Source organism: Leucopleurus acutus (assembly GCF_964270905.1).
Source record: "Leucopleurus acutus genome assembly, chromosome: 7".
Classification (NCBI taxonomy): Eukaryota; Metazoa; Chordata; class Mammalia; order Artiodactyla; family Delphinidae; genus Leucopleurus; species Leucopleurus acutus.
This window is the reverse complement of record NC_139150.1, coordinates 11,996,930-12,022,282: the sequence shown is the minus strand read 5'-3', so window position 1 is coordinate 12,022,282 and position 25,353 is coordinate 11,996,930. Positions and strand designations below refer to the sequence as shown.

The following is a 25,353-nucleotide window of genomic DNA, read 5'->3' as shown; positions in this document are numbered from 1 at the left end:
GGTGGCATGGCCAGCAGGTACCTCTTTCCGAAAGCTCCCTTCTGCTCCCTGCTGTCATCCCACACCGCAGCGCCACAGGGACGAGGCTCCCAGACCCCCGGCCGTCCTTTACCACCTCGCCCCCTTCTCCGCAGCAGGAAGAAGAGCAGTGCTTCCCCAACCCGACGGTCCCCTCCTTGCTTGACCTGCCCTCCAGGACCCCTACACCCAGCCTTTGGACGGAAGCGGGCTGAGATGCAGGCCATGAAGAAGGGAAGGTGGTGAGTGAGCCCTGCCCCATCTTCTCTCCGCTGAACTGAATCAGGGCAGGTGCCTAGCAAGGGGCCCGGCCATGACAGATGCTCTGCAGAGACCAGGACAGGGACTCCGGAGCACAGTTGGGATCCCTTTGCCGCTCACAGACTAGAAGGCATATTTCTGGGATCCACATTCCTGGCCAACAAGGGCCAGAGTCCAGATGGGCCAGCCTGCTCCGGGCTTTTCCAGTCCCCAGGGTCCCAGTGTTCCGGAGTGTAGGGACTCTGCAGAAATCCTCATCCCAGCAGCTGTGCCCTGCCAGGAGAACGGCACCCATAGCCAGTCAGCCTTGGCACACGGGGCCTAAAGTGACTCCGGGACATCCGGAGAGAACAAGCAAGCTCCGCCTCGGGAGAGGGCGGGACTGGACGAAGGCTCATGGGCTTGGTGACTGGGAATCTGCTGGCGCGCAGGAAGGAAGGAGGGCAGAGGTGGGTGGGGTGCAGCGGAGGGGCCAGACCCAAGTGGGTTGAGAGGCGGGAGGGTGGGAAGCAGAAGCAGGTGAGTGTAGATTTCAAGAAGCCTGCTCAGCCTGTCACGTATTCTGCGTGACAGGCTGAGTAGACCATCTAGCAGGCCCTGTTGAACCTGAGCGGATCTGCAGGGCCTGGTCATGATCTCTCAGGGGGAAGGAGGCAGCTGAGAATGAAAGGCAAGAGGCATCTGCCGCCCTGTCTGTTCTGAACCCCAAGTCCCAGGGGCAGGAGTGAGCCACGAGAGGAGTGAAGGAAAGAGAACTCCATGGGAGCTAAAACTTAGTCCAGAACACCGCTCTCAGCTCTGAACTGACCCAGCAGTTGTGAAAACCAAGACATCTATGCAGGGGGAGTAGGTAGGTGACAAGAGAGGAGAGTCATTTGGCCTCTCAGAGCCTGTTTCTTCATCTGGCTGATGGGGGTTTAAAAGGCTGTCTGTAGTGCTTCACTTGCTCAGAGAGATGCCTGATTCTGACCCTGGGATGCAGATCTTCTCCTAAGCTTCACTTGGGGGCTGATGAGACAAGTGAGCTCGGAATGGCTGAGGTGCTCGCTCCCAGAACAAGAGGACCGAGCACTCTGTTTCCCTGCCCTTCCCCCACTTTTACAGGCGAAGAAATCGGGCCCATAGAGCGGTTCCTGGCCCAGACCACAAGGCTAGGACGTTAATCCCCATCTCTAACTAACTTCCAGTGACCAGCAGGGCAGCTGCTTTAAGATGACCACGTGGGCAGTAGGTGGGTGTAAACTCTCACAGCACTTCACTACAAGCAGCGTACCTGGGCCAAAAACCCTGAGTTCAAGGCTGGGCCGTGACCTTGGATGCTCACGTCACGTGGATAGGTCACTTCACCCTCCCAAGTTGTGTGTGTGCCGTGGCTTCGGTGCCCATCTCGGTCTCACACGGGTTGCTGAGCTACTGTTAAGCTCCTGACCCTTCCCCTGTGTTCTCCCCCCAGTTGTCGCAACACCCCTGTGAGTTAAGTGACGTTATCCCCAGATTTGAAAGTGAAGGTGAAAGGCCCGTGATGACGAGATCTGGGATGTCAATGCTTTGTACCAGGTACCACCACCTCCACCTTCTCTTCCAGGGCCCCAAAGCAAGGAAAACAGTGCTCCTCCCCCCACACCCCGTTTTCAACTCCTCTTGCTGTTCCCTGTGCCAGTCACGGGCCAGAGGGTGGGAGTGGGGCCCCTGGGAGGAAGCAGCAGCGGGCCGGCCTGGCCAGCTCTTCTTTCCATCAGTGCGCTGCGGCTGTAAGGCCCAGGGGACAGTGTGCAGAGCGAAGGCGGCCCTGAGTTACAACACACCCAGTGCCTTCGTCCACTTACCTGGAGGGCAGCGACAGGCCCGGCCTGGCTCCCTCCAAGACCCCCTGCGTGGGCCGCCTTTGTCCTTCTTCCTGGGGCGGGCAGAGACCTTACTGTAGTCTTGGAATTACTGGGGTCGGTCGACTGACTGCAGGAACCTCACAGGGGGAGCAGTAGGAAGAGCTTTGGCTTTGTTTTCAAATTGCTGCTGCCATTTCGAAGTCCTACTCCCTCGGGCAAGTCCCTTTATCTTTGAGCCTTAGTGTCCCGATGTGTAATATCTGCCAGCTCTGGGGACGGGGTCAGGGGTCAGGATTAGGAGGGAGGCAGGTGTGTGAGGGGCACCCGGTGAACGCTGAGCTGAGGCGGCGGCACTCACACCACTCGCTGCACCAGGGGCCCGGGTCAAAGGTTCAGGTTGAGTAAACATTTGGCACCATTAGCAGAGAGGAATAGGAATGAGGCCTGGCCCTCTGCATGAAGGGAAGATCCTTCCACATGTGCTGAGCTGGAGAGTCAGGGCCAGGAAAGGGGTTCTGCACTCCACCCTTTCATCAGTCAAAGCCAGAGTCAGTCCGTCTTGCACAGAACAGTGCAGCCCATTGCTGTTGAAGACAGAAGCTTTTATTTTTATTCATCCAAATGGGGAAAATGCAACATGTCAGGGCATTACAGACAAGCTGCAGCAGCCAGACAAGAGGGTCCGTCTATGGCAGAGTCCAACACAGTCAGTGCGCAGGAGCCGCAGTGTGGGCGCTGCCTGTGGGAGTCGGGGGTGCAGAGTCCCTTTGGGTGAAGGCCAGGCGTCTCTGGGTGAGGCACTGGTGACAGTCCACACGTGCAGGCTGCTGCTTCAACCACGCCGCAGGGTGAAAGTTCGGAGTCCTACGTGTAATCACTACCCCAGAGAGGGAGGACAATCCGGGGTGGTCGCGTTCTCCAATATTTTTTTTTTTAACATAATACACAACGTGACGTTATTGCCAGGGACTCTGCACTGTAATTATACTATGTACACTTGTGTATCCAGAAAAAACAGTAAATAGATACAGATAGGTATTTTAAATAGATTTCTTAAACACTACCTTGGCCATCACCAGACCAGAGAGCGAGCAAGCTGTATGTAGCCAGGAGTCCGGTGTCACGTGTGTAACTGTGCAGGAAACTGGGAAAGGTTTTCTACCTACAGCTAAACGCAGCCTTCTCCTTGCCTCCTGAACCCCCATCCTGGGGCCAAGGAAGGGCTACGACTGAGCAGGACCCCTTCCTTCTTTGTGAGGGAGGCCCCTTCTTGAACAGCTCAGGGCTTCAGGTCTAGACTGGCTGCCTCCTGTCTCCTTCCCAGACAGTGAATTCTGCTCGGAATGGGTGAGAAGCGAGTCTCAGAGGCCGCTCTCCGGGAATCCTACGCGGCAGGGAGACCCGGGTGCCTGCACTGTGGGGCTTAACAGGCAGAGCCGGGCCCCAGGCCAGCCCCTTCCCTGGCCCTCCTGCCTCACTGTCCCTGGAAGTGCCCTGGCCCTGATTAGGGCTCCCTCAGGAGACCTGCCTTTTCCTGAAGGTGTGACTGGGCCCCAGCCAGCCACTTAGACCAGAGGTTCAGCACAACAGGCCAGATGGTCCCTAGTCAGAGGCCTGAGTTGACAGATACTTTGGGGAAAAGAGGATCCACACTGCTAAGAGCTGAAGTAAATGAAGTCTGCCCAACGCAGGTGGCTCATGACTCATTAGAAGACATCAAGAAGGACAGAAGCAGAGGAGGTGTCCCACCGTGACCAAGCATTCCCTTTGCCGCCTCAAGCCCCTGGGAAAGGAAGTCCGTGTGGAGGCTGGCGACAGCTCACAAGACACGCAGAGCCACCCTTGATTCCCGGGAGATGCGGAAAGTAAGGCCCCTGGTCAGGAGCCCTGAGGATGCCTGTTGTCTGAGAAGCCACCACAGTAAGTGAACGAGGGGACAAGCGGTACTCAGTGTCCCCTCTGCAAAGTACGGGTGCAGTGTGAACCCCACCTGACCGCACAGGGCTGGCCTGAGCAGGAGACACTGCCATGGTCAGGGAAAGGGACGCATCAAACACCAGCACTGCCGGCCTGGCAGGTGAGAGAAGAGGTGTTTCAGGAATCTGACTAAACCCCACACCGTGCCTCGTGTGGGCCATCATCACAACCTGGGCGTCAGGGCCGCAGCCCAGGGAGCCAGTGGGGGGAAGAGTCGAGGAGGCTCACAGAGCGGCACGGACACGTCAAGGAAAGGAAAGGAGCGCCAGCTTAACGGCAGCTTAAGCCCGTCACGCCGGCGGAAGGGAGTGGGGGAAGAGGCTGGGCACGGAAGGTGCTGCTTCCTTGATTAGGAACTGCAAGTGGAGAAGACAGTCCTCTTAGCTATCTAAACTCCTATCCTTATCCATGGTTCATCTTCACGAACAAAAATTTTAAAAAGTCTTCCCAGAACAGCAGAAATATCTAGGTTAGAATCAAAAAAAGAACTTTCAGACCATCATCTGTTTCCCCAAGCAGGAAAGTGAGACAGATGGCATCTAGCTTATGGCCGTGGGCCAGGATGGGGCAGGGGCCAGGCTTGAGCTCCACGAGGGTCTAGGGTGCCCCAGACACAAGCCTCCCTGTGAGGCCAGAGCCGCAGCACAGGCTGAGCTGCCCGACGAAAGACCACAGCTGGAGGCACATCCGGCTGGGCCAGGCTTGCCTCTGTCTTTGCCGTTCCAGGACCCCAGAAACACCTCTGGAAGACCCGGGCTGTGCCCCTTAGAGATGGGAAGTTACGTGCCTGCTGCCATGCTGAGAGCACCGCCCCCGGAGCCTGAGGAGCCCCACGGCAGCAGCCCGCGTGCCCTGGAGCCGGGGCTTCTCCGCGACTCTTCCTTCCACGACCCTCTCCCGACCTCAGCAATGACCAGCCGTGCCCTCACGCAGAGCCTGCAGCAGCAGTGCCCTCAAGCAGCCCACCACCCACCTGCCTGAGGCCCTGCCCACGTCTGCCCAACGGCTCAGGGCAGCACCAAAGCCCTCACCTGCTGGCTCAGTCCCCAGGGGGTCCACAGCCACACGAAACGGTCCACGGTGCGGCGCTGCCAGAGCCGTGCGGGGAGGGCCCCGGGGTCAGCACCGCCACACCCCTGCCGTGGGGCCTCGGGCAAGCGCCTTCCCTCCTCGAGCTGCGCCTGATCCTCACCCACTCTTACGGGCCCGTGCGGGTTTCAAGGAAACGGCATCTGCGCAGCCTCTTCACGGGCTCGTGAAGCCAGCACCCTCCAGGCTTCTGTCCACGTCAAGGGAGCACGCTGGCAGCTCGTGCCCCTGGAACCTCACCTCATGGTGCTCAGTCAACAGAAGCTCCCTTCACCTGCCTAGAAACATCTCTGAGGGGAAATGCTGTGGAGAGTCTCTTCCTCGCCCCAACCACACGGAGCACCTTGGGGCCGGCGCCGCGTCCGACCTGCAGTCTCCCCCAGCCCGACCTCAGTCCCGGCCTAGAGCGTCGGGATGCACCTGCGCAGCACCTGCTCCGGCCTGGGCATCTTGCCCCGGTCTACAGGCACCAGCTCCATTCTGAAGTGAGGGGAAGCCCATCCCTAGCATTTTTCACCCTCATACACCAAGGCCCCAATCCAAAATTAGACATGAGACAGAAGAAGCCCGAAGGCAGCGGACCATGTCAAGCTCTGCCGTGTCAAAAACTGTGCCACTCACTGGCCCCCTACAGCCAGCGGCCAGAAAAGCTACTCAACTTGGGGGTCGCTCCTTCCCACTCGGGTACCAACAGTAACCAGACTCTGGGCAAAAGAGACCAGACTAAACTGAAAGATACTACTTGTAACCACAGACGTGGTCTTCCCCAACCAGAGGATCTTTCCAAAGTGCATCTGTGATCACTTCACCTTCCTGAGCACAACCTCCCACTGGCTCCCCAGCGCCCTTTATTCACAGGCTGGGCCCCAGCCGTCCTCCTCTCCGGAGCTGCCTCCCTCCCTCCCTCCTGCTCTCCGGGTTCACCCTCAGCCTTCTCTCCCTGAGCCCCGTTCTGTATTTCGCTCTGCAGCACCCGCTGCCCCGAAAGGGCCCACCTCTCACTCAAAATCTGAGGTCCTTCTGGGCAAGAGCTGCACACCTAACAGATGCGCAGGAAGCCTTCGTGGGAAGATAGATGGGTCCAGGCGGCAGACGGGAGGAAGCTTCCAGTCATGATTAAGCCAGAGGGTGAGTAACCGCCACAGTCCAAGGCAGGGATTGGCGAAGTGTGGCCTGCAGCCACGCCTGTCTGTCTACCTTCTGCCTCTGGCTGCGTGGGTGCTGCTGGAACGGCAGAGCTCAGCAGCTGTGACAGAGCGAATGGGCCACAAGCCTGGAAGAGTTACTCCCTGGACCTTTCCAGAAAGTTTGTCGACACCAGGCCTAAGGCAGCGTTCCCAACAATTTCCACACTGTGACACGCAAAAAGGTGATTTTTCTGTGGCCCACTGGGCTAAACAAACAAGGCCACTTGTAGTTAGAGACACCTGGTCACCCCAAAGTCCGATGCAATCAGTGTCTCAGTGAACCCTAACCTTTCAGAGCTCTGACCTAAAGGCTCAAATCCACCACCGCCTTTTTAGCCCCCGTCCCCAACAGAGGTATAGAAACACGGAAGTGCAGAAACCTACCCCGACTCCTCCTCGGGTCTCCCTGCCCACCTGTGCAGAACGAGCCAGAGGTGGCAGGACAGACACAAAACTGAGGCCCAAAGCAAATTCTCTAGTAATCTTACAATTGCGCCTTTTTCCCTTCCCTGTAGCACCCTGTGGAGCAAGTGTGTACCTTCCCCCGGCTAAAGACCCTGCTCCACAAATGCTGAATCCAATGAACTCCAGCCCTTGCCCAGGTAAAGAAGCCAAAACATTACTTTTTTTAAAAGCAGAAGCCTCTGTACCAACGAATATCCAGTACCTGCCACTCCCTTTGACTGGCAAACTCAGCAGAGCAGAAATGCAGGGAAAGGGTAAGATTCTGACTGACCGGCCCATAAACCTCTCTGTCCTTTGCCAAAGGAGACGCTTCCCAGAGAGCACACGAAGGGGGCTCAGAGCCCCCGCACCCACGAGAAAGTCAGGCCCACCGAATCCCCGCTTCCTGGCCAATGGAGATGGCCCTTGCTACACTGCAACGCCTCTCCCCGCCACCACCCCCCTTTCCTGTCTTGGTCCCAGGCACCTACTGAACAGCGGCCCCCAGTTCCCTGGCTGCACGTGGGGTTCCTGTGGTTCCCTGGCCCCATAACCTCCTGCTGGGCCCAGGCAAGGAGCCTGGACTATGAAGAGATGCCATTCCTGCCTCTGACGCCCTCAGCCAGCCTCCTTCATCCGGGCATCTGCAACAGCTTCTGACTCCTTCCTTCGGTCCTTCCCCATCCAGCTGTCCAAACCGATCCTCCAGAATTCTCTCACCGTTCTGGAAGATGGTAAGCCCTCCAAGGCCTTTCACGAAGTGGCCCCGAACTACACATGCCATCTGCTACTTCACCCTCCTAACCATCCCAGTTCCCAGGTTCCCATTAACAAGCACCTCCACGCTGTCCTGAGAAGCTGTGCCCTTCTGCGCTCACCAGGCGCCCCTCCTTGAGACCTCCCAGCCAGCTGGATGCCAGGCTCTGCGGAAGCCATGGCCACATCTGCTGGAGCCCCTCACACTCTGTAAGTCACGCAGCTCTTAAGTCTCTTCACAGGCCTGGCTCTGCTCCTGGACTGAGTGGGAGCCCTTCTCCCAAGCACAGAAGATGGCTCTTGTTCTGCTCAAGGCCCCGAGCAGTCCCCTCCCGCTTCCTGGGCTCCTTCTTGGTCAGGGGTTTCACCTTCTAAGCTGAAAATCCTGACGTTTTCCTCAAGTGCTCCTCCCCCAGCACAGCCTGGTTAGTAGTAGGAGGTGACAGTGAATGTTTCCAATAAATCCATGTGCCCAAGAGGGGAGAAGCGGTCTTGACAGTGTCACCAACCACATCAGCATTCTGTGCAAACTGACACCCCATAGAAGACCTTCCTCTGCAGTATGCAAACAGCTGGCTTCCTGCCTAAGCACTCCTGGTAACATGCGGTCCACTTCTCACCACACCTCATGGGAGGCACACTTTAGCTCAAACTGCCCAACTGGCTTTACCGTAACTATCTTTCCCCTTCTAGAACCACATACGACAAGTAAATACAACCCTTTAAAACAGCTGATGGAGGGCTTCCCTGGTGGCACAGTGGTTGAGAGTCCGCCTGCTGATGCAGGGGACACGGGTTCGTGCCCCGGTCTGGGAAGATCTCACATGCCGCGGAGCGGCTGGGCCCGTGAGCCATGGCCGCTGAGCCTGCACGTCCGGAGCCTGTGCTCCGCAACGGGAGAGGCCACAGCAGTGAGAGGCCCGCGTACCGCAAAAAAAAAAAACAAAAAAAACCCCAAAAGAACAGCTGATGGAAAGGTCCATGATCTCTCCAGGTCTGTCCTTCAGCAGCCTTAACCTATTCCATCTTGAGGTGCTTTCAGCTTTCCTGCGTTCCTCAGGTGCCACCTTCCAGATGATGTGGAAGGAGTGATCCCCTCCAGGATGATGGCCACCATACCTCCCATAATACAGCCTCCAACCTTGCCTGAAGGACTTCAGAGAGCTGAGCATCTTCTGAGACCGTCTACATCGTGGAAGGGCCCAGTGAGACCCTGGCACCAGCGCTCTGGGAAGGCAACTATGAGGGCGACCCCTTTAGTTGGAGCACACAAGGAAGGCCTAGCCAGAAACATGACAGCTGACAACCAAAACGTGGATGAAGCTCAGCGGAAACAGCACATCCCTTCCCTCCATACAACGCCTGGGGATCTCTCCGATGGCAGTTACTGGTTTGCATTTTATTACAGGGTTCAGTTACAGCACAAAAAGATGGTCTGTGGAAACAGACCCAACTGTGCAGCTGGCAAAGAAAACAACAAACAGGCCACCTGGCCCAAGGCTGGCCAGTCGGTAACCTTGCCCAGGAGCCAGGTTAGCGGGAGAAGGATGAGCCCGAAGTCTGGTTTCTTTTTTCCCATGGGGGGAGGGGAAGAAGAGGGGGGTCGGGGGGGAGAGGTGGCTTTCTGCGTGTTTTGTCTCAAACCACACAGGACACATCCCAGAAGTCTGGAAGAAAGGTAAGTAGAACGAATGCCTCGTAAAGAGGAGAGGAAACTTGCCAGACAGTTTTAGGAAACAGGATAGGCAGCAGCCTAGACTGTCGACACCAACCAGCAGTGGTGAGCACAGCGCCAGCAGGAGGGGTGGGCTCAGCCACGGACTAGCTGTGTAATTTTGGGCAAGTCATCTTGTCTAAGCCTCTATTTCCTCATCTGTAAAAGGAGAAAATTTCTAGATCCCACAGTTGTGGAGGAGCTCAAATCTCATCGCTAAGAAAGGGCTTCTGTTAACTCTAAAAACAGGAGAAATGCCATTTCTTCTGTGTGATTAAAAACTCACTTATCAGGAGCCACAGTGTTTTACCACAAATAAGCTGGTGGTTTGCAGAGGCCTCTTGGCTTCAATTTTCTTGTCTGTGCAGTGGGAACAACCACCCCTGCGCTGCAGCTTCTCTGAGTGGGACCATCAGGGCAGGGAACACAGTCACGGCCCCGAGAGAGCTCTGCTGGCACGCTCGCTACACACGCAGGTGCCATTCCCTCCGCAAGCCGCGGCTCAAGAACTCCTACAACCTGGGTTTACAAGAGGTTCCTTCTTCCTGTTCCGCCCCAGGATTCTGGCAGGTGGCTCAGAAAAACGGCAACTGCCAAGGCTGGTGGTGACGTGGGTTAGAGAAGAAGATCCTTCCCTGAAGAGGATTCTGCGTCCACCTCCACGGCCACCTAACCCTAAGCAGAGACCCAGCCAGCCCCAGTCTGCCGAGGAGCTGGTGAGGGGACCCCAGCCTTCCGTGAAGCCGAGTCCAGGGGACACTCCTGGCAAGCAGAACAGGCCACTGCAATCTGCCCCTCACCCCCATCTCTGCGCAGCACTTGCCCAGGGCCATCTCTCTGCACTCACACCCCAACCCTGGGCCACCCCTCTTCCTTTGACCCAATGAGCCCAGCCTCACCAGCTCTCCTTCAGAGTTTGGCTCAAATCTTTTAAGACATCCCCATCGCCAATCTCAGGCCAGATAGCGTGTACTCAGAAAGCATTAGCTAAATGAAAACGCACACCTCAATTTCTCATTGATATTCAAACAGAAAAGCAAGCTTCAAATGCAAAAGCTTCCTCTGTTTATACAGCCACAGCTCAGCCCTCCAGTCTATCTTTCCAGTTTGTTAATCTTTTCCAACGGCTCTAAAAGAAAACAGCCCTATTTTAGGCCAGGATATCTGGTCTAAAATGACCTCAAGCCAAAGCCTAGATTCTAGCACGGGAGCCTGGGATGGGTTTGAGTCGGTGAGCTCCAAAGATCCTGCGACAGTGAGGCCCCTGGCTTGTGTTCAGGCCCTTTTTAGGCTCCATTCGGCCTTGCCTCACTGCCCACACACCACCTTCCTGTCCCCCGATGTGCTTCCTCACCTTCTTTCCAGACTTCTAATCCATAGCTGGTACAGCAGAAAAAGGCTCTGGCACTGGACAGAGCTGGATTTCATTCTTGACTCTAGCACTTAACTCTGAGCCTCAGTTTTTTCATCTGTAAAATAAGAATAATACCACCTTCAAGAAGGCTGAGAAATAAGAAAAATGTCCAAGTGCCTGGCACACACAAGGTACCAATTTTAGCATCTTTCTTCCCGCTCTCCTTTCTTCCATCCACTGCTGCCCACAGCCCAAAATGACCTAAACTGAGGGCCACTGTTAGCTACCTGGGACATTCAGCTGACATGTGAATGCAGAGACTGTTCTTCCAAACCACACAAAAGGATCAAGGTAGGAGAAACTGCAACAAAGCAGAGAGAGACTAGGCTCCTAGGCAGCGCAAAGAGAATGCCCTCACTGCAGCAGGCTAATCCCGTTACCTCCTGGGGGCCGTAAGCAGCAAAAAGATGACTCAGGACCGCATCTCCAGCTAGGATATGCTAATCTGACTCTTAAACTGCCTGGGCAGATGGTGGCAGTCTCCACACTACCCACCAGCAGAGACAGCATAGTTTGCAGAAATAGCAAAGTTCTGCCAAGAAAGACCCTAAGACCCTCCTTAGAAGGACCAGGTAATTAAGGTGTTAACAACTGACTGATCAAGGCAAAACAAACAAAAGAACCCTCGATCGTTACTGAGGCAAGAATTCCACCCAGATGGCTACAGCTGAGGAATGGGGTCACGTCTGCCAGGACATCACTGACATACATATATCCTGGATTGAAGAAGCGCCTCTTGACTATAATGCAACTCTACCTTATTTGCCTTTAAAAGTAACACTCAGTCCTGTCTACACAGTTTTTATAACCTTAGAGCATCACAGAACTCGATCTGTATTCCCCACTCAGCTCACCTCTACCAGCAGAGAGGAATGCGGCCGCACACTTTTCTCCAGAGGTTCCGGAGGTCCACGTAGACACGTGCGAGCCAGAGACAGACAGGAAGATGCTCACCCTTTATTCAGACCAACCATCTCCTCATTTTTCTTTTTGCTGAAAAGCAACTTCCCAACTGTGTCCAGATAGATAAATGGGTATAGGGACAGAGAGAGGGATGGATAGACAGGTATGTTTTTTTCTAAGATTTAACAGGCAAGAGGGAGGCCTCGAGTGGTGTTAACTACAGATTTTTTTTTTCCCAAGGTGTTGCAGCAAACTAGAAGAGAGAAGCATCCAAGTCAACAGCCTTCTAAGCATGCCACCCGGTCTCCTCTTTCTTTTCTGTGATTTATAGTAACTTGCGTTCTACCTGCCAAATAAATGGTGAGCTCTGAATGTCAGATTCTGGGGCTAGCTGTAATCAAACACACACTCTTTTCTTACTAATGCACTGGCAGGAAACTTAGAATCAGCAGGTTGATAAGCTCAGCCCCTTTGAAGTTCCAAGCACACCTAAGTCCCAAAGCAAGTATTACGAACCCCTGGCAACAGACTGCCCGATGATTAACTACCGCACAGAAACATGAGCATCTTCATCCAGCACGGATCTGCCGCAGCCTCCCACACCAGGTCTCATCCAGTGTTTGCTTTGTACCTCCCGACTGACCCGAAGTTGCTAGAGTCCTCTCCCAAAGCCTGGAGTATCCCAAACCTGTCAACACTAAAGAACCCACGCCGCTCCCCCCGCCCCCCAGCAGGCCACGCACCTGCTTCTCCACTACATGCCGGCACAGCACAGCCTCCCGCACGTATTTTGTCACCTCAGCCAACCACAGTAAGAACGGTCAGCATTTACTGAGCACTTACTCTGTACCAGGTCCTATTCAAAGCACTCTGTGTATTACTCAGAATCTAATTCCTAGGCCCCACAGGAATTTGCTGGAGGGAGAGAAATATACTCTGGCCCAGAGTCCCACATGGTTTCTAATCCCTATTTCTAGCTGTGCTATAAAGCTTACATAACCTAATTTGCATTATGCTGCTATTTTAAAAAAATCTCCAAAGATCACTGCTTCAAGCATCAATGGAAGCTGTTAGCTCTTACCTAAAATGATAATGTGGGAAAGGATATCTATTCTTACAACTAAGTCAACTTCAATTCTTGACTTAAAACAGACTTTCTGGAAGATGCTATTGGGAAAGGAAGGAACTTACATAAGAAGTACTAGCTCTGTGCTCTGTAAGTAACTGCTAGAGAGAAACACGTCAATATTGAACTCACCTCAGTGGTAGACAGCTTCCTGGCTCTGCAGGTTCACTTACCACCCATCTCCCTTCCCGGCCTCCTAGTAACACTGAGAAATCTCTGGTCAATGGATGGCATGGCCTCAGATGGTTTCAGAGTAGGAGTCTGAATACAACAGAACCTTTCTTGTTCTGGGTGACTTCAGAGGGACCACCCCCATCCCAGCACCACCAGGGAGGCACTGGCATACGCTGAATGGAAGTTGCAGGAAGACCACTCACAGAGCAGGCTGTCTTCAGCTTTAACTGCTCTCAATGTCCCTGATTTTTAGGGCTCTAGATTGCTAGAAATCTAACTGTTGGGGTTGGGGGAAAGGGGGCAGATCTCCTTAGTTCACTCCTGTAACTCACTACTGAAGATTTACCTCCAGTGCAGTTATTAATGAAACCCAAGAAACAGGGAAATGATAATGAATGATTGATTATAAGAGTAAAATTTCCCTCACTCGTCATCAAAAAATGTGGTCAGTGTTTAAATTAACCACTTTTGTTCTTTGCTACACTATAAAAACTAGTTTTAAAGGACTGGGCTCTTTGTTATTCATTTCATTCACTGCACTTACGTGGATAGAGGTCCATGAACATAAACCAGAGTTGGTTTCAGGCTCTCAAAACTGCCAGGGAAATTTAAAATGAGTGAATTTCCAAATGATGCCCATTTTCAGTGATGTCAGGGGGCCCATATTATTAAATAATTTATAAATAAACTATTAACTAAGTAAATTATCTTCTGACACTGCTAATGCATTATTTGGCTCCCAACCTAGGATATTTACAATAGGCCCAATTCCACCAACAAGGAGACTCTCCGACTTAAAAGGTTTCCACTGGGCGGAGCCTGTTTTGCTAGAGAAGAACCTGTCCCGTAAGGGGCACTTGGCTGTTTGATCAGGACTGGAATGTACTTGGTACTAGTCAACTAGACCTCACTCAGCCTTTTATAGATGCCGAAGCCACATTCAATGTACATACAGATTCTGTATGGGAAAAAAGTTGTTCCAGCAACCTTCAAAGTTAGCAATAAAAAGAAAACTACTACTTAGAGACAAATATAAAACATAAACTTCATTTTAATCTATCTATCTATATATATATATCAAGTACAACCTTAGCACAGAACATCTAACACATATGAAATGCATTTATGGAATGAATACACGTAACGAAGAAGCAAATCCTTTTAAAAATATTTGGCCTAACCCTCACATCTTTTAAATGAACTCCATGACGGTTGAATCAGGTGGGAAATAAATCATCTATCTAATCTGGAAAAGAAAGATGAATTGCCTTACATCTATTTGGTCTCTGCACACCAGGTATTTACCATTCTGAGTCTTGCCATAATTGATTCTGCAAATACTTAGCTTAACTCAGTCAATTTTATATTTTTCCATAGTTACCTTAATAGTTTGGTTTTTTTCATTTGCTATTGCTTTTTTTTTTTTATGGCTTCTTGCTGCTGTTGTATTAGGGCATACAACACAGATCAGAGATACTCATTTCTCAGAGAAGTCTCTCTCCTTGAGAAATTGGCACTTGGATCCTCAGCTTATGTAATAGCTACATATAAATGGGTCCTACCGGCACTGTTATCAATCTTGCTGCTTATGAAATTCCAGCACTTTTTGCCCTGACGTAAAAATCTTCTTAGGTGAACACTTCCCACCACCAAATTCTTTTATTTAAACAGGTAAGTGTGTGTAATTCGCATATACGTTATAAGTTTCTATACACATACACACACTTAACTCAAAAGTGAAATGTCTCTCAAAGAGAAAGTAATTATAAGGGTATTAAAAACAAAATGCTGAAAATAACTATTTCACATTTAGATCATTAAAAATGTTAAAGTAATGTGATGAGATAAGACCTAAGAGATCAAATACATCATATATGATTGTCATATATGCATGTTGTGTTCATCGATTTTTAATTTTCTCTTTAATCAGAAAATAAAAGCGCTTACCTTTGTATACTGAGACCACAGCTTACAGTCACTATATCTCAGCCTATTTTATACAAGTGATATGGCTACGAAGGTCCAAGGAGAACGAGAATAAAGTGAGATAAACGTGCTGAAAACTGCTTAAAAGTATTAACCTGAAATACACAGAGGATCCAACACCAGTTTTAAAAATACATTAACGAGGTATTCCCAGCTCTTCAATTAATAATGGTGAATGACTGATTCATGATTTTCAAACATTCACCCAAATTTTAAAAAAGAAGAAAAGGCTAATACCAGCAAAATCTATCAGTGGTTTGTTCCCCAGGTTAACAATTTGAGAGAGACTACAAACGACTCCAGGAGCCCTGGCTTCCCCGCACCATGCACTGCATCTAGTCAGCATGAGGTATGTTGGGAATCTATTGGACCAATTACCTTGCACAAGAGATGGGGTGCTCCCACAGCCTCAAGAAACATGGCTGCAGGCCACCTCCCTGGCTGGGTGCCAGCCCCCATGCAAAGAATATGGCTTCAAGGAGGACCCCTATCTCTGAGGAATTATAATAGCGCTAACTGACGCAGTCAGGAATGCAACTATTCAGTTTATGTGCTAAAAAAGTTTAAAAACTGTCAGAAGATAGCACAGCTCATACACTAATTCTAAGTTCTACATTGGTTTGTAGACTCCCCGATGAGAGACTAGGCTAGGAGGGGCTAAGTATATCCAGATATTGCTAGGTTTCCAAAGGAAAAGTTTTCAAACAGACACCGTGGCTCTGAATAAAGTATTGCTCTTCTTTAAAATGCTCATTCACTGCTTTCCAAAAGGAGGTGTCAGAGTGCTGTGTCTGAAAGCTGGAAAGCCTCAGGGGGTCACATTGCTCTTAAGACTAAGACACAGAAATTGCCATTTCAAGCCAGACAACCTGATGGTTCTAGAAGTCAGAGAAGAAATCTTGAGGGCCCAAGTGAATAATAAATGGTGCGACGCTCAGAGGCTGGCAATAGGGGCTGTCAATGAAAAAACCACCTACAGTGGAGAAAAGAGCAGAGAAGCAAAACTTTATGTTAATTTCACAGAATTTGGTGAAGCCAAAAGCTTCATTTATATTTCTCTGCTCTTTCAGCTGTAAGTGGAATTTTCATTACAAAATGAAGGGGTGGGAAGGGTAAAGGGGGTGGGGGTAGGGGGAGGACACTTAATTCATTACAAGATTTAAACAGTTGAACTTGCATGGTTACCACTTCTAACAAAGGACTGACAGCTCAATTATTTTAAGTAAAGCAGAGAAATGTAAAAGTTTGCAGCAACTGGGCAGGTTTACAACATGGTTAGTAACTTCCAACAAACAACAACAAAAAAAAAAAAAAAAAAAAGACTTGGTAGAAACCATTTGAAATGACTGCCATCATGTTGGAAAACAGCACAGCTCCATTTTCACCATTATAGAAGGGTTGAGTTATGAAGCTGAGTCAGCTACTTCAAAAGAATTTTCTAAAGAGAAATCTCCAAAGAGATTCCAACTTGGAATGCAAATTTGACAATCAATTTCAAATAACAATACAGCTGCAGCTGCCAATTAATAGTATTCCAAAAACAAAGAGGACTGTTTGTAAATATTTAATTAATAAAAAATGGACACTACCAGCCATGCTTTTTCTTCTCAGTGATGGCTCTGTTTCATCCATAGGTCAGCAAAACGAATCAATGAAACATGAAAACTCCCAGCTGAGATGGGCCCTCTTGTGTACGTCTAGCCACTAATGCACAGGATGAGAATGGTAAGTTCACAGCTACTTCCAGCAAGTGATGAGGTTTTATTAAAGTATCACCCACCACTAATAAAGACAAAAGGTCAAGGAGCAGCAGTAACAAGCATGGTGTAAAAATTTTATTTCTGATAAGTAACACTAACATTTGTTTTAAACGATCTGTTTCATTCTCATTTAGCGGTCCCAAAGAAATCTGGTACATAAATTTGCGGTATTTTGTGAAGCCCATTCTCAGCGACGGGTACTGTTCAGCTCCAAAAACCAGAAATGAAGAAAGACGAGGAAAGCTAATTCATACTAAAAACAGACATTTTTAAGACACAGAACTTGTAAATATCAACATGGGACCACACTGTTGCCTTCATGGGGGCGAGTACCTTAATAAAACCATTACCTTCTAGTAACATCATAGGCTTCCAAACAAGGTGAGAATGGAAGTGGAAGACTTAGGTCTGCACCCTTTACAGAACAACACAATGTTACCAACTGATCATTTTTCACCAGCTTAATCAGGTGTCTTAAAAAATAAATGCTGACCCATGGCTGAAACCTGTCACTTTTCACAGCAGCACTCAACAAGAACTGGGACAATCGAAGAGCAAGTTTTTATGGGGACCCTGTTGCTGCTTTAGATTCTGATGTAATTGAAGAGGATAAGAGACCCTTCAAAGAATCCCAGAAAAATCGCTAATCTTCTCTCTGCATGAAAAAAGCCAGGGAGTGAACACAGTATCTTACAGAGTGAAGAAGGCCACAAGAACAAGAGAGGGTGATTGATCAATTAATTTATTATTTTTTAAAACTTGGAAATTCGGAAACTAAAATAATCACATTCCTCCTTCCCCATCTCTGGGTAGTGCCATCATTTTAATAAGCAATGCTCAGATAACAGAGTAAACCTTTATCATGGGGATGCCCTCGTACAGCAGGAGTACAAAGGGCTTACAAAGTAAATAGACTGTGGCTCAAACTAACAATCGCCTTTGCTTTGTTTTATCAGTTTGGTTACAAATGAATGGGTTTCTAGGGCTAAGTTATTATTAGTTTTCAATTCTTTATAATTTGATACCAAAACATATCAAAAATAATAAGCTAAAACAATATTCAAACCCATATTTTATTGGCTTTAATTACACACTTCAATATTTACAAAGTTAAAGTTTAAATGAAAAGTCTCTATTGTATTAAAAAAAAATAACTACAGCCCGAATTAACGTGCCCTGGGGCAAATACATATCAATCAGCTAAGCATCAGTGACTGCATCAGGAACCAGGCAGTACTCTGTGTTACAACAAAGCAGTTTATTTGTGATCAGTGTTTGAGACTCTATACATCCTTCACGAATTTAATTTTACATAATCTGATACTCCTCTTAAAACTTAAACTTTGAACTGCTAGACTTATTTCCCTAGAACAGAAGGGCTGGTATAAGTTATTTTCCGGAAATGAGGTACCGTTTCACAGAACTAGTTTCTTTTTGTTTGTTTGTTTTCAAGTTTTAGAGAACTAAATTTGCGTTTGTTAAAATCAAAAAGTAGGAAAGATGTTCTTTACAAATAATTTTGATCAAGTATGTGTTCAAAGAAAGCAGGATAAAAAGGCTTTTTCTCTAACATTCTGTATGTACTGTATTGTTCAAGAGGAATTAGCTTCTGTCATTTGCTAAAAGAATGAGTAGTGGGGAACAGGATATGTTGGGAATTTCATAACGGGTAACAGAACCATTCTCTTGGGTAAACCTACAGAGAAAAGAAACGGAGAGGACTCCAAATAAGTTTAATAATCCAATAAAAATTTCAGGTTAAAAAAAAAAAGAATCTTACAGTAATTATCATTAACCTTTTCCAGATTAGTCAGTCAACATGTACCATTATGGAAGAGGCCCACAAACTTGGAAGTTACTCTTAATATTTTCCACTCAAAATTAAGATGGCTACATCATAGGAAGAAGGATATTCAAAAAGGGATTTCATCTGAGTGAACTGTCATGAATTATAAAGCTCAAAAGCAATGCTATTGATTAATATTCTGAAGTGACTCTCAATTTGGCACATCACATATTACAGGAGAAACAGGGACGGTCAAGATTCACAGCACAGCTTTCTGTGCAGGCCTCAGATCCCCAGAAAGACAGTTCCAACTGGAGCCGTGACCAGGTGTTTACCTTGGCTACTGCCAATATTGGCATGGCAAATCTGGAAAGATTAATTACTTGCTTAATTTTGTAATTAATGAGTTCTTGTGGCCTCACAAACTTCTGCATACTCAAGCATGATTTGAAATCTGATCCTTATTTCTATTCTAATATTTAAGCTCTGGAGAAATCACAAAGCAGCAACAGCAGGTACTCGAGGGCACCAGATGATCAGAGGGAAGTTACCCCACATGCAACAGCTTTACAAAGGCCAAAAGACATATTTACCTTACAGCCAAAAGAAAGCATCGTTTTAGTAGGTTGGCATCACAGTAACATTTAAAAACCAAATCTTTTATGTGAAAAATGGGGGCATTACATTTCACCAGCTTTGGAAGTCAGTTATATGGCGCATGGGAGCCTTCTGAAGGGGGGCTCAGAGGCCGTGGGGTGAGAGCATAATGTTAGAGAGGGAAGAACAAGAGAGAAAAACTAAAAAGACAGGAAAAACGTGAATGTGCCTTAGAGCCTAGATATACAAGTGTTTTAAAGAAAAAAATTAAGCTGTAGCAAACCTGTACTAAAGAACATGGGACTTACTATGTCTAAAAGAAAGACACGGACTTCAGGACCTGCCCTAGGAGGCAGACGCTTTGGCTCTCACACAAGACATATTACAATGAGTCTAGTGAGTCAAAATGTATTTGGATAAACTGACCAGACCTAATTCACAGGAAGGATGAGGTGGTCAGGGTATCCAGAAGTTGGCTGAATGGTAAAAGCAAATTGCCAAATCAAAAGGAGCTAGAGAGCCTGAATTCAGAAGGAACTCTAAGTGATAGCATATTCTTGGATGGGGAGGCCCTGGCCAAATCCTGAATGTGTCAGTGGAGACATTCAGTTAAGGAAGAAACTCCAGACTCTGCTCTCAGCCTTAGAGGAAACTCACCCCAAACGTCTGAGCCTTCCAGCTTCTCCACGTCTTTCCAGGATGTAAATTATCTATCTTAATGGGGAAAGCGGTCAAACTGTTCACTTTCTACTTATTTCTACAGCTAGGAAATCAGATGAAGCTTCAGTTTAGCAGTGTCTTAAAGACCCATAATTTTCATCCAAACAAAAATGGGAAAGCTGATGCATGAAGAGAAAAAGCATAATGGAAGGTCTGAGGCTCGTGTGGAGGACTAACGCCACAAGTAGCAACACAGTCCAGGGCCTTCTCTTCTGTGTGCACACACACCCAGCCTGGGGTCACACTGCTGCACACACACGTGTGCACCCGCCCACTCTTACACTCACATGCATTCTCTCACATGTGTGCACACACACTCGCGCTCTTTTTTCTCTCAACGACAAACATCCTATAGATGGCCAACTCTATACCACACAGCACCCGAGTTAGGAAAAATGCCTAAGAGAGCATATCACTGACTCCAAACCTACTGCCTCCATTGCCACATAAACCTCATTCAAAAGTTATCCAAAGGGCCACTGAGGTTCATTTCCGCATCTGCCTTTGTTTTTTATTTTTGGAGGGAGAGGAGCTATTCCTATGATTTTCTCACTGTACTACACAGACCTTCTGCAGTAAGCACTTCAGTAACTGCTGCAGATACCCCCTCATCACCCTCTAGGACCTGTTCACTACACCTCTACAGAAAAATTCATGAAAAAGGATGACAGCTATGAATTTGAAGTGAGCACTTCCTATCTCTAACTCAAATCACCTAGAGTTCACAAACCAGAAACTTAAATGTAGCTCTATAACTGGCAGGCAGCCAAGCTAGAAACTGAGTATGGCCCTTCAGTAGCCTTTGAATGGAGTATAAGTTGGCTGTAAGAAGAACTACTTAAAATATTTAATTTCAATATGGTCAGAAACAGGCAATTAGAACAAGCAGTCCTTCAATCAGGCAAAGCAGAGAGAAGAGCAACTCCAACCAAACCAAGAACCACAAGGTTGTGGCATTTTCAACGGGAATTTAAGTTGGGTCACTAGAATAAGTAGGTCTGAGATCCTCCAATTCATTTAAAGAAACCCTAGATACAAACTGCGCTTTGGACTGCTGTGCAGAGTGGCTTAAGAGGAGAAATCAGTAAGACGGTGTACATACCATAGGCAGGGGCAGCTGTGCTGTAACCATATGGTGTTCCATAGCCTGGTGCAAAGAAGGAGAAAGCACATCAGTCCAGGAAAAAGGGCAGAGTCAGCGCCGGCCCGATTCACAAGGACCACCCGGCCCGGCGCCTTGGGCCCCAAGGGCTCCTTCCAGGTGCTGGCTCAACCAGAACCCTTCCCAGAATGGCCCGAGTCCACCGAGATTCCTCCATGCCTATGCAGAGTGGAAGCTTTTTACTGCGGCCTACCAAGCTCTCCTGACCTACCAGAATATCCTGTTTCTTTCTCACTACACCTACCACATTGTATTATAATTATCAACCCTTTGTCTGTGTTCCCCCCTAGAATGGCAGAGACTCAAGTCTTATACATCTTTGCAACACTTGAACCTAGCAGAATGTCTGGCATATAGTAACCACTCACACATTTAATTTGTTCAACAAAAGAATACTTAGAACCACTCAAGTTACCAATTTCTCAGAGTTGGAAAATAGGCATTTCCAAGTCTTTTTTTCAGAAAGCAGTGACAGAGCAGGCTAAAGCCTCAACTGCCACTGAAGAGGGCGCACAGATCAGGCTGTGGGCTCGAGGGCAAGGTCCATGTCTTGTTGAAATCCGAATTCTGGGCCCCAGCACAGGGTCTCTCAGTAAATGTTGTTAAAATTGCCATTAGCATCTGGTGCCTATGAAGAAGGCTCATATTATCAATAAAGTACAAAGAACACAAAAGTTTTTGAACCATTTAGTTCTGGCACTAGTTTCTTATATGTCCTTAGATATGTAACCTCTGAGTTGCCACTTTCATCTATAAAATGGGAAACCCTCCAAGTTACTTTATAGTTTTAAAGGGATTAGAAATACTACGTTAATAGAAATGACAATCTTTAATCTTTCAGTAAAATGACTTTAAAACATATAACTACTAAATCACTTGGGTAAATCTCTAGGAAAAACTGGTTTCTAAAATAGAACAAGGGCACAAAATCTACATGGGCCCTTCACATTGTACCCAAAACAAATCAAGCTTTTTTACTTTACAGCCCCTTTTTCTATAATCATTTCTGCCGCTAGAATGATTTTTTTTTTCCTTCTTCTCTAGCTGACCAACTGCAACTCATCCTTTAGGTATCTATCACCTCCTCTGTAAAGTCCCCCAGGCTTGCCGTTCACTTTGCCCACCCCATGTCACAGCTTGCATCGTATCACACGGTACTTTCTCAAGTGTCTGTTCCTACCCCATGTGACCCCGAGCATTCACAGGGGCAGACGCTAAGTGTTGGTCATCTTTGAATGCTCAGATCTAAATCTCTTGTTTGAGATAAAACATTCAAATATATGTTGAATAAGTAAATTGCTTTTGGGGACTAACTGAAACATTTTCTTAGAGATAAAGTTTTTCACTTTTTAGTCTATACTTAAGTCATATAAAACTGCGGGTTGTACAACTTAGTCTTTAGTGCTCACTAAATCATATATTTCAAGAGGACACAAGGCAGCTGAAATAAGCAGTAGGAAATATACAGTAGGAAAAGTATCAGAAGCCAAAAAAAAAAAAAAAAGATTAATGCTTAAAAAAGAAGGCTGTATATCAAATCTATTCCAGGAAAAGGTAGCTGGTTGGCTAAGGCTACAGTTTCAAACGTTTTACTAAAACCTCCTTAAAGAGATGAAACTATAACAACTAAGCTGGCCACTAATGAGGCCACTGGGGTTCTAATCCTGACTTCACATCTCACTAAGGTGACTCTGAATTGCACCTGCTATTTAACCTCTCTGAGCCTCAGTCTTCTGCAGAAACTGATGGCAGAGGAATGTAATTAAATAACATATGTAAAAATACTTACTACACTCCCTGCTGCACAAAATACACTCTGCAAATGGCATATAGCCTATTCATAATCCAAACTGACCTAATCTGAATCTTCTCTAGGCTATAAAAGAACTTCCTTTTTAAAAGCTTCAGAAGACAGGCCTTTCACAGAGGTCAGTGCAATGATGTAAGAGAGAAGCTACTACAGAGCAGAGAGGCAGACAGCAGGATTCCTCTCACAATCACTGCCACTAGCTGATGGCTGCTGACCCCTCGGGCGTGAGGGAAACGTCCCATGGCCCAGCAGCTGGACAAAACTGGACGAGCACGTCACCAAAGGCAAGAGAGTTCACCTCAGTAACCTGCCTACTACTGTTTAATGAAAGCTGCTTCCTTTAAATAAGACATGAAATGAGGCAAAAATAAATAAATAAATAAATTTCCATAGAAATAGTGAGATGCACAGGAAAATGTCTTAATTTTGGACACACAAAAAATACCAAACTGTAACCACCCTCTTACACTGTCTTTCAGCGCTCTCTGTCTCCTTCAATGGTGCCGCCATCCAACCTACTTCCTCCAGCATAAGATCCTGGGAGGGACCTGAAACCTCACTCTGTTTCGTTCTCCACATTCAATCCATCAATTCTGCTTCTGAAGTTCTTCCATCTGCTCACTTCTTGACCCCCATCTACTTCCCTACACCCCCTGGAGATCCGTCCATGGCCTCTAGTCTAGTCTCTGAGCTTACAAAAACCTTCTACTTTGTCTTGGCATGCCGACTTCTATCCTTACAAGCCATTCTTCATGCTACAGAGAGTGATCTTTACAAATAAAGATCTTTACAAATTACTCCTCTTAGAACCCTTCACGACGTCCCCCGTACTTAGGTGCTAAGACCAAAATCCAAACCACAGCCTCCAGGACAGGACTGAGCACCCACTTTAGCCCAAATTCCCCCCACCCCCTCCCCCTTCACCCACACCCAGTGCTCTCCACACTACAGACATGTTGGCCTCCTCCTAATTCTTCAAATGAGCCAAGTTCCCTCCTACCAGCACCATAGGGTGCTGATGTGCTATTCCCTCTGTGTGAGGTGTTCTTCTGTCCCAATCTTCTCTGAGTTAACCCCTACTCATTCTTCAAAGCTCAGTTCAAGTGTCACATCTTCAGGGAAACCTTTGAGTCCCCGACAGACTAGACCAGGTTTCTCTGTCACGTTCCCTCACAGCATCGTGCCCCTCTCCTTCATCACAGCAACTCAGTCAGTCGTGAGTATTCCATTAGTATGTCTCACCTTTAGACCAAACGCTGCAGGAGAACAAAATCCATGTCTGCTGTGTGTCAAAGCAGGCACACAATATTTGAATAAGAGTACACATTGTTTATATGACACATCTTTGAGCTATGCCCCTACTGGGATCAACTTCTAGAAGCTTAATTCCAAAGCCACATCATCCACAGAACTTCCCAAAAAGCCTATTCTAAGTCTTTCTTAGAAAAAAAAAAAAAAAAACCACAACCTAAGTGAACTTCTTAAGAGTGTTATGCAAAAAAATAATGACAGGATAAGACCCAATCTTTATGACCATTTCATCTTGATCAACAACTACTAGTGGTTTAGTTGTCAAGTTCAAAGTTCCATACTTGCAATATTACAGAGAATTTGATTTTAATGAGACAGAGGTACAGCTACTGCTGAGATGATACAAGGATCAGAAGAGAAGGCAAGCAGAGCGCATCTTTTCCCATCTTCCTCAAGCCATGTGGTGAAATGGAAAGAATATAAACTTTGGAATTAGAAACACCGACATTCAAATCTTTGCTCTGCTGTTTACAAGATGTCTCACACTGAGCTAGTTGCCTTACCTCCCTAAAACTTAGTTTCCTCACCCAGAAAAATGGAAAATATTTCTACTTGAGGAAACACTGTGAAGATTAAAAACAATTAAGTGAAATCATTTATATGAAAGTATCTAGTGTATACTCAGCTCTAGATAAGTAAGTTCCCCCTTTCCTCTTTTTGTACTTCTTTAGCCCCTGATGGTTCCCCAACATAGAGTTAAAGAAATGCTAACATCGCCAGGCTTCACCCCAATTAAGTAGCTCTTACCAGCCATTTTTCTCACCTGTGATACCCAATCTGTCATCTATGTCCCCACCGAATACACTCTGCTCAGGTATCCAAACTCCCAATCTGTGGAATATCTTTGAGCTCATATCTCATTGTCAAAATATGTCCCCTCAACCAAGCGCAATACTCCTCATCTGTCACCTCCCTCCAGAAAGCCTCTAGTCACTCAGCAGATTCCAGGAGAAAACCTGTAACATTCTGTAGATTCTCTTCTTTTGAAATTCGGTGCACACCCATCCTATACCCATATTATGTTTCCAGAAACCCTGTATAACACTGGAAAATAAAGGAGAGGCTGTTCTTGGAACTCTGGCCCAGAAAAGGAGGCAGATGTCTCACAGGGTGCACTATACCTGGAGCTATGTAGCCAGGAGCAGCTGTGGCCCCAACAAAAGCTCCCCTTGTTAGAGTTCCTCTTCCTCTGCCCCGAACAGCTTGGACTGCTGCGGACACAGCTGTATTCACAACACCCTTTGCCTGTTAAAAATAACACATTTCATTACTGAGAGAAATAAGATCATCTCATCAACTTTGTAATGTATAACCTCTATGAGAAACTTGAGC

General features: G+C 47.6%; 1 protein-coding gene across 4 annotated transcripts in view; it reads right to left on the bottom strand.

Annotated features, from left to right (window-relative positions):
* Window positions 1-2,726: 2,726 nt before the first annotated feature.
* The window catches only part of STRBP (spermatid perinuclear RNA binding protein), a 68,306-nt gene continuing 45,679 nt past the window's right edge, over window positions 2,727-25,353 (bottom strand). Inside the window, exons 15-17 of one of the 4 annotated variants that reach the window (XM_082842516.1) lie at window positions 25,143-25,266; window positions 20,841-20,885; window positions 2,727-2,982 (exon numbers count right to left, since the gene is read on the bottom strand). In XM_082842516.1, the coding sequence (XP_082698642.1) occupies window positions 2,813-2,982; window positions 20,841-20,885; window positions 25,143-25,266 (339 nt within the window). In that variant the 3' untranslated portion in view covers window positions 2,727-2,812. The other 3 variants (XM_082842514.1, XM_082842515.1, XM_082842513.1) reach the window with 3 other exon arrangements.